We start from the raw sequence: 9,631 nt of genomic DNA, 5'->3' as shown, positions 1-9,631 counted from the left end.
GAGACTTTTAAGACCCATCTGGATGCACTCCTGTGTGACGTGCCCTAGAGTAGATGGTCCTGCTCTGGCAGGGGGGTTGGACTCCATGATCTCCAGAGGTCCCTTCCAACCCCTAACATTCTGTGATTGTGTGATTGTTCTTATTGGCAGTACTGGCTGACCACCGCTTTCATTTGCAGAGGCCTTACTCCTCCTGACGCTGAAATGCTGTATATGCAGGAAGTAGAGAGGATGGAGGGCTACGGTGAAGAGACCTATCCTGCAAAGGTAAAGGGGCCATGGATCTTTGTCTTTGTCTTTAGTTGCTCTTTTTCCCCCCCCTATGGAAAAAGGATTGATTCGTGCAAAAATAAATAAACAAATAAAACCCAATACCGACACTACCCCTTTTCCTCCCCCCAAAATTGCGAAAATAGTTGATTCTCATGTAACTTTGCTTTCAAAGACTTTTTTTTTTTATGTATTTGCATAATTTTTTGCAACTTCTTATAGGACAGCCAAGGAAGTGATATATTCATTGGTGCATGTCTTGATGGTATCTTTGTGAAACACAAAAATGGCCGTCCTCCTGTTGTATTTAGGTTAGTATTACTCTTTCCTAAAATATCTTTGCTCACTTCCTATTTTATGTGTGTTCCTCACTAGCATCAATGACTCTTGGTTACAATGTATTTTTGTTCATTTGATAAACACAGACATGGTAATGTAATTCTCATGCCACAGTAAATACTGAAGTCCATGGGAATTTTTCAATGCATTTATTGAAGGATGAATCTCTTTAAGCCAGATGAATTCTAAGAGATGAAAATTTAATACTTAATATATGTTCCATTGCAAAACATTTATTGAGTCAAAAAGGAGCAATTCTCTGCACACGGAACATCTTAAATACTGGGATGGACACATCAGTTTACTGACAAATATTCAATTGTAAACTTATCCAGGCATTCCTTTCATATATTATATGTAAAAGAAAGGAGAGTCGAATGATAGCATTTGTTTTATTAATTTGGATTCATACTTTTTTTAGTTTATTATTGAATGTTCTGATAATCAAATTTTAGACAGATGTGTTTGCAACATACCTAGCAGTTAAAATTCAGTCTTCATGTGAAATGGCCTCATTCCCACAGATTTCAAGAGGGATTGCTTGGGCATCTTTGAACAGAATTTGGGATAAATTTTTTAAAATATGTATCAATATTATTTTTTAGCAAATCTTAGTAATCTGTAGTTATCGCTAGAGAATATTTATTCTTGGCTAACTGTAATATTTTAGAATTGAATATTTGGCTGAACATGATCAGAATCTTGATATCCTGTCATCCAAAAGTTACTGGAACTCGTGGTGAATTTCTGGGGTTAGAGAAAGTAGCAACTGTGTTTCTTTTTGTGAGTGGTTTTGTTTAATAGACTTTATAAATTCAGTACTGTTAACTCTCCTTCATAAAAATCTCTATCTTTGCCGCTGATAGCAGAGCTGATGTCAAGTTCCTTTTAATTGTGTAGAGTGGCAGAAGTTCCCTACTCTTTCTTGTTTGCAGTGAAGCAACAAGAAAGACAGCTCTGCTGTCTGAGTTTCCACGTACACAGAGAGCAATAAAACTTCGTCCATGCATTTCACATAACATCCCAAAGATTTATGTGTGCAGTGTCTGTATAAACATAAGAAAAAGGTTGCACATTGGAGATCATCAGGAAGTATTCATACTCCAATTTCAGTATGCAGTTTTCTGCTCTGTTGCTTATGTGTTGTGTGACTATGGGCAGTTCTACTGGGGATAGCTATATCATGATATCTGGGTGGCAAGGACAGACAAATGATTCACTACTACAATTTACAAAGGCTGGGTTATGCTTGAGTTTGATTTCAGTAATTTCATAATTACATCCATAAATGCCTATGAAGCATGGCCTTAAATTTGTTCCGTGTCAAAATGGGGAAACGAATATTTCTCTGCCTCAAACGTATGATGGTGAGTGGCTATAGAAAATGCTATCAACCATCTATATAAGGAAAATAGAAGACGTATAAATGCCTTTAGAGTCCTGTATATTGATCGTGCTTTTTCCCCTGTATTTGAGCACTGCAAAATATTCTTTTACTAAATCAATGATACAGGCCTTATTTACCCTAGTGTAATACTAGTGGATCAAACTACATTTATATTTAACAAGAAGTTCAATAAATAGATGGTATTATATTTCATGCAATCAAACTCTTTGTTATATTAGTATGCAATAGAGTTCTAGGAAATATGTATAATAATGCCTTTGTTTAGGGTAGGTTTTTTTTTCTAGAATGTATGGTTTTCTTTCAAGTAGTGGGGTCATTATAATTTGCTGATAACTAAATTCATCTAAGTTTGATTTAAAAAAAAACACTTGACACAATTTTGAGTAGAAGACAAGTAATACAGTGATTACTGTACATGTTAGGCATCTTCAAAAGTTAGTCACATTTTTTTCCTTTCAGCAGTCATTTAATAGATATGGAAGTGATGGAAGTGATGGTCTGCAACTTATTCAGATAGATTGATTAAATTTTTTGTTTTTCCTTGGTTCTTTATCCATTTGCTTGGTGGTTGTTCTGTTCTTCAGTTGAATTTTCCATGGCTTGAAAATCAGAGCTTGTCAGTCATTTTCTCTCCCTCTTATCTGCAGGTGGCATGATATTGCCAACATGTCCCACAACAAATCCTTTTTTGCATTAGAGCTGGCAAACAAAGAAGAGACAATCCAATTCCAAACTGTGAGTAGATTTTTACATATATTTTTTTTTTCCACTGAGATGTCAGTAAATGGAAGCACAAATTAAGACTGCATTTAACTCATGGCATAAAAACTGCTTTTTATATATTTAACAACTTTGCCTCATATGTGAGTTAAAAGTAACAATGCCACCTCTGGCTAGCTCTCTACAGGAAGATGTTAAAAACCTGACCCTTTATTTTGAGTATGTACACAAGTTTTTTCTAGGTGGCCATAAGCCTTTTTATCCATTCCAATAAAATTTCTGGCTTTTTTATTTTGACTTCTAAATCAGTGACATTTAAAGATAAATATGGTCTTAGAGCTTGCTGGAATGGGCCATGGCATTCTTTGCAGAATCAATTTTATGTAGCACCTACCAGTTGTCTTTTGTCAAGCATGCAGCTGTTGATAATCTTATGGCATGAGATATAGATAGATAGATATACACACACACTGTAAATTGTGCTATTGTCACAAATGATAAGAGTGTCTTCAACAAGGCTTCAACTTTCATAAATCTAATTAAATTGTTAGGCTAGAGTGCATGTTCGGGCCCACAGAGTAAAGTTTTAGGAAAAAAATGGTGACAGTAATGAAGTTATATTAAAATTAAATTGGTCAATGCTAATTTAATCTTAAAAATGTCAGTGGCTTGTCTGAAAGCAACTGAAGGGTGTGCATATTTGGCCTAACATGCAAATTTTGGTTTTGTTTTTGGCAGGAAGATATGGAAACAGCAAAATATGTGTGGAGGATGTGTGTGGCTAGACACAAATTTTACAGACTAAATAAATGCAGCCTGTAAGTAGAATACAATAGCCGAAGCCTTGGTGCCCTTGAAGCTTCCATTGGGAAGTGAAATCTTTTATAACCTCTGCAGTGTCATTACTGTTCTTTTTAGATGAATTAATGACTTGGGTTTTTTTGTTCTTAATCTTTTTTGAGAAAATACTTATCATCAGTTTTTCACACATATTCTGGTTTATAGCAGAAGACAATATTAAACAGTGAAGTCTTACCAATAGTCGTGGTGTTTGGCCCCTGCTGCTGGCTCTCAGTTCTGGCACACTTTAGTTGCTTTGAGGTCTGCTATTGCTAGAGTGTTTGTGACCTGCTGGAATCACTGAGATTTTGGCCTGAGTTTGGGTGTACTGCTCTAAAAGGACACTCTAGAGGCTTTTAGAAGGGTAGGAAGTGTATGTGAAGCACTCCTGAAATGTGCTGGATTGACAGCTGAGAGGTATGTGGTTCTTTGGATATCCATGGAATCTGTGTAGCTCAAGTAGCACCAATGCAAAGTAAATTTAATACAATTCATCAAATTAAATTTAAACAGGCTGGTCTCCAGCTTGTAAATCAAGGGCTCGAATTTGAGCTACTCCACTGGAACAGCTTTCTTTTGGTTAAATTGCTTCAGTCAAGAACAGGAGTTAGACCCAGTAAATAGTCTATGAGAAAAAAGCCTGATTCCCAAATGTTCCTTTCCTCATCTTTGTACAGAAGAAGATAGCTGTGGAGAGGTTGGCCCAAAATTTGCTGAGGCCAGTGGAAAGATAATGGAATATTTTGTACCACACGAGTCACTACTGTGTTTGATGTTAATTTATTTTAGAAGAGCAAGATTAATTTGGAATACAGTAGACCTCATACCTCTAAGCTTGTAAACCTGGCAGCCTTTTGAGATGAATAAGAAATGTTGGTAGAAGTACTGCATTTGTGGGACTGGTGCTTTGCTATCTGAATAATGTCAGTTCTGTAATTCTGTAATGAGTGTCAGTCTCTTGGATTACTTATTTTAACCCTTTCACCAAACATGTGATAGATAACATTAATAGATAATGCCCTCAAAGAAACTTTTCTGATTATCTGTGCTTTAAGATTCCATATCATCTGGTCCTTCTGCTGAAAAATATCTTCTGCATGCCTTACACTGAATCCTTTTTTTTTTTTTTTTTAATCTGTACGTACCTTGTCTTTAGAGATTCCCTGGATTCTCCAACTGATGAGGGATCTCAGAAATCTTCCCTCATTCTTTCCCTTCCACGCTTTCCAATCCTTTCTCGTCCTTCACTTCCCAAAGGGTGAGCTGAAAAGTCATCTCTCTTTCTGAAACCTGGCAGTTCCTGCATTTGTATTATTCTGATGTCCTTTGATCTCTGTCTTGCTGAAAGATGTGGAGTACATGGGCAGTGTATGGTGGGGAAAAAGGACCTTAAGTTTTCTGAACCTTACATATTGGAGGCAACCCAGCAAATTATGAACATTTATTACTGTTAGCTTGAATGCTAGAACATGCAAATGCTCATGCACTATTGTCATGCTTTCCAGTTCCTGTAACATCTGTAACATTACATTCTGTTAAACAATTTTATGTCTGGTCACATAGAACAGGTAAGTTAAGAGTATCAGATTTTATGTAGGATTCAAGTATGGAACTAGCCTCCAGTTCCTCTGCTGCTTTTTCTGCCCTGCTGCAGTGCTTCAGGGATATCTCCTTTTTATACTTCATAGAAAAGAGGCAAAGAAATAACTGGGGTATTTTGGTCCTGGTTTTGTGATTCTGCTCATACTGTCTGTGACAGTGGCTTAGGCACGGAGCTGTTTCCTTTTGAGACTGTGGGGGTGGACTATTTAACACAGGACCTGGCTCCAAGGAATGTAAAGTAATTTTAATGGAACTTGGGAACACTTTCCAAGATCTGAAATAGACGTTGGCGGAGTTAGGAATCATCTCTCACTGTAAAATTTCTTCTGTAGACAAACCCAGCCTGTTACAGTGAATCCTGTTAGGAGGCGGTCTTCGTCCAGGATGTCTATGGTAAGATGAGCGAACAGCTTTATGTTTGCATTTTTATGGATTTCAGTTGATTTTGAATTGGACATCAGTTTACTTCAGTGGAATGAAATGAGTGGTGAAAAAGATGAGCCTAGTATGTCAGGAACTGCTTCTGACTTGTGTAACATCTGAATAATGGAATTAAAATAATCCAAATGAAAGTATTTTGAACACTTCTATTTTTAGTTTAATTGCTCTGACTCTAGGAGTCTCATCTAGGAGGCTTTCCTAGATGTCAGATGGCAAGATACAGTGTTGGGTTGGTGGTGTGTTGTTTTGTTTCTTTTTAATTATTTCTTGCATGACCTCACAGGAGAAACTTACATCGCAGATTTAGAGAAATTATTTAAGACTAAGACTTTGTATATGTATGTGTGTATCTTATATGTTATATGTATATATAAAATTCATCAAGACTTATTTTTAAAATAAATCATGAGCTTTTAACTAACAATAAGATGTTTGCTTTCTTAGCCCAAGCCTCAGCCTTACATGATGCCTCCACCACCTCAGCTGCATTACAATGGTCATTATACTGAACCGTATGCATCCTCCCAAGGTAAGTTCATTGAATCCAGGGCCACACCACACAACTTCTGAAGCCAAAATCTATAATTAGCATTTGTAGCTACTTTAGCTGGAGCGGAATAAATTCATAGGGTGAACATTAGTCAGATTTATACTGCAACACTCATTGAAGTGCTTGCTGTTACTCTAGGCATTTAGGCTAATAAGAAGTAGAATCATAGAATGGCTTGGGTTGGAAGGGACCTTAGAGATAATCTAGTTTCAACCCCCCTACCATGGGCAGGGACACCTTCCACTAGATCAGGTTGCTCAAAGCCCCATCCAACCTGGTTTGGTAGTCCAAGGGTTTGTAGTGACAGGATGAGGGGTAATGGGTTTAAGCTACAAAAGGGTAGGTTTAGGTTAGACATAAGGAAAAAGTTATTCAATATGAGGATGATAGACCACTAGAATAGGTTGCCCAGACAGGTGGTGGAGGCCCCATCCCTGGGGACATTCAAGGTCAGTCTGGATGAAACTCTGAGTAGCTTGATCTAGTTGGAGATGTCCCTGCTTATGGTGGGGGGGTTGGACTGGATGATTTTTAGAGGTCTCTTCCAGCCCAGACATTCTATGATTCTATGAACCTGGCCTTGAACTCTTCCAGGGAGGGGACATCCACAACCTCTCTGGGCAGCCTGTTCCATTTGTTTGAAAAAAGGGAGGAAAAAACCCCAAGTAAACTCTAATTAGCATTCTCAAGGAATCTTAATTAAACTCCTAATCTAAGCGGGTTACAGTGGAGTCATGGCTGCTTTTTCTCCCCCCCCGCCCCTTTTTTTTTTTTTTTTTTAAATTGTTACACATTGTGTTTTTAATTAGCAAAGTTCCTGCCCTGAGGGGCTTAATCTAATCTTTTGCAAATTTGCCTCAGTTTTGATAGGGACCTTCCAGTCCTAGAAGTTGTCTGGATAAAAAAATACTCTTAACAGTTCACTGGTAAGGGAGTAAGCACATTTTCTATCTGAATAGAGTTATTCATGAAGCTATAGGTATATAAATTCAGAATGCAGCTGAATTCTTTCCAAAAGAGTGTTGAATTATTGCTGGATGCTCGCTACTGCATATGTCCTATTCTTGAAAAAATTTTCCACAAAAAAAAAGTTTTGATTGTAATAAAAATTAATGCAAGTATAGGTATTATTTTGATGAACCTGAAGTTAAATCATGAAAGGCATCTAAAGCAATGACTGAATTGTCCTCCTCTGTATCTTGGCAAACTGTACATGCAGTGAAGTAATATTCAAATTATTAAATGTGTATTGGATATATAAACTGTTAGATCATTTTCTTTACTCATCAGATTGTGCGTATGTAAATGGGTAAACCCATATGGTGGTGGTTTAAATTTGTCTCCAAAATTTCTGGAGAAAAGTTAACTTGAGGGTTTTTTTTAAGGCCTTGTGGTACTATATCTACTTATGGCCTGGAGGAGAGAAGTAGGGTTTTTTTTGTTTGATGTGGGGGTGTTTCTAGGTTTTGGTGCTTCTCTTGTTTGCTTTTTTGTTTTCTTGCTGTTTAAACCGATCTCATTAGATTAGTGCAAATCCTGGTGTAGATGTTCGTTCTTTCAGCAAGTGTGGTTTAAGATTGATATGGATTTTGTTTAATTTGGGCTGAAATTTAGCAAGCCTATCCTAAACAGAGTGAAGCCATTCTTAAACTGAGACAATGGTTTCCAATAGGAATTTGCATCATCTGAAAGAACATAATAGGTTATTCTGGTATACGTACCTTAGGTATCAACAAGAAAAAAGCTGGGATGTGGGGTTTTTTCCTCCTTCCCATTTCACTACATAGCTAAGAGCAACTGGGATTTTCAAAATCCTAGACATTGGTTAGCTACATCTTAATACAGGTTTTCTTTGTTTGATGTCTTGGACATAAAGATTGTTCTTAAACTTTGCTTTCAGATAACCTGTTTGTGAGCAATCAGAATGGATTCTACTGTCATTCTCAGACTAGCTTGGATAGAGCCCCTCACGACTACAGTGGTCGGATCCGCAACGGTAGTGTCTACAGTGCACATAGCACAAACTCCTTGAACAATCCTCAGCATTACCTGCAGCCGTCCCCCATGTCCTCTAACCCAAGCATTACTGGGAGCGATGTCCTCAGGCCTGATTATGTCCCATCACACAGACACAGCGCACTGATCCCGCCTTCGTATCGTCCCACGCCAGACTATGAAACTGTGATGAGACAGCTCAACAGGGGGATGGTGCACACAGACAGGCAGAGTCATTCAATGAGAAACCTTAACATCAGCAATTCGTACGCTTACAGCAGGCCCGATGCTTTGGTTTACAGCCAGCCTGAAATACGTGAGCACGCTCACTTCGCTTCCCCACAGGCCAGCCATTACCCCTTCAGCCTGAACTACAGCTTTCACAGCCAAGCCCCCTACCCCTATCCCGCGGAGAAGCGCCCGGTCGTCGGGGCAGTCAGTGTGCCCGAGCTGACGAACGTGCAGCTCCAGGCTCAGGACTACCCGGCACCAAATATAATGAAGACCCAAGTCTATCGACCACCTCCCCCATACCCATACCCAAGACCTGCAAATAGTACTCCAGACCTGTCAAGACACATCTACATTAGCAGCAGCAATCCAGACCTTATCACAAGGCGCGTGCACCATTCTGTCCAGACATTTCAGGAAGACAGCCTGCCTGTGGCACACTCTCTTCAGGAAGTCAGCGAACCTCTAACGTCGGCACGCCATGCTCAGCTGCAGAAGAGGAACAGCATTGAGATAGCAGGCTTGACTCCCAGCTTTGAAGGAATGAGAATTAAAGAAAGGACCATGTCGGCTTCTGCAGCAGATGTGGCTCTTCCCAGAGTCATCTCAGAAGGATCACAGCCCAACATTCTCATGGAGAGAACAAAACAAAAAGAAAGTGAGCAAGAAGGTGTGAACTGTGATCATAAGAAAACCCTTTCAGATGCTACTATGCTGATTCACAGTAGTGAGGAAGAGGAAGAATTTGAAGAAGAAAACAAGGCTACTACAGGTCTTTCTCCTCTCCCTGAAGATCAAACCCAACTTTCATCCATTATGGGGGGTTATCCTCATGATTCAGTACTGAACTACCCTTATAGCTCCGTGGCTTCATCTGCTGGCCCTTTGCATATTCTCGAGCCTAAATTACATATTACAGAGACAGAAAAGAGAATGAAAGATATGTGCCCTTCTCATTTACTAGCAGAAAGCCAGGTACAGAGAAGAGAAGGACTGCTTACTCCATCGATGTCAGAATCTGATCTTACAACATCAGGGAGTTACAGAGTAAGGAAAGATTCAGTGAAGAAGAGGCCTGTGTCCGATCTTTTGTCTGGGAAGAAGAATATTGTGGAAGGACTTCCTCCGCTCGGTGTAAGTGGATACTATTCCTCTTGTTTTGGGTTGTTCCATAGCAGGAGTTGTGTAGGGGTTTTGTTTGAAGTCTGGGGTTTTTAAATCATAGAATCATAGAA

At 38.9% G+C, this 9,631-nt stretch overlaps 1 protein-coding gene across 1 annotated transcript; it reads left to right on the top strand.

Moving 5' to 3' along the window:
• Positions 1 to 150: 150 nt before the first annotated feature.
• PTPN21 (protein tyrosine phosphatase, non-receptor type 21) lies at positions 151 to 9,530 on the top strand (the record flags this gene model as incomplete). Its single annotated transcript, XM_008937197.1, has 7 exons — positions 151 to 267; positions 493 to 581; positions 2,665 to 2,752; positions 3,476 to 3,555; positions 5,512 to 5,572; positions 6,065 to 6,149; positions 8,071 to 9,530. Coding segments are annotated over 7 exons (1,980 nt in total), but the record flags the coding sequence as incomplete, so codon positions are not given.
• Between the last annotated feature and the right edge of the window lie 101 nt (positions 9,531 to 9,631).

This window comes from Merops nubicus, unplaced genomic scaffold (genome assembly GCF_000691845.1).
Source record: "Merops nubicus isolate BGI_N331 unplaced genomic scaffold, ASM69184v1 scaffold35603, whole genome shotgun sequence".
NCBI classification, from domain to species: Eukaryota; Metazoa; Chordata; class Aves; order Coraciiformes; family Meropidae; genus Merops; species Merops nubicus.
Note: the sequence above shows the minus strand (reverse complement) of the source record. Positions and strands in the feature narration are given on the sequence as shown.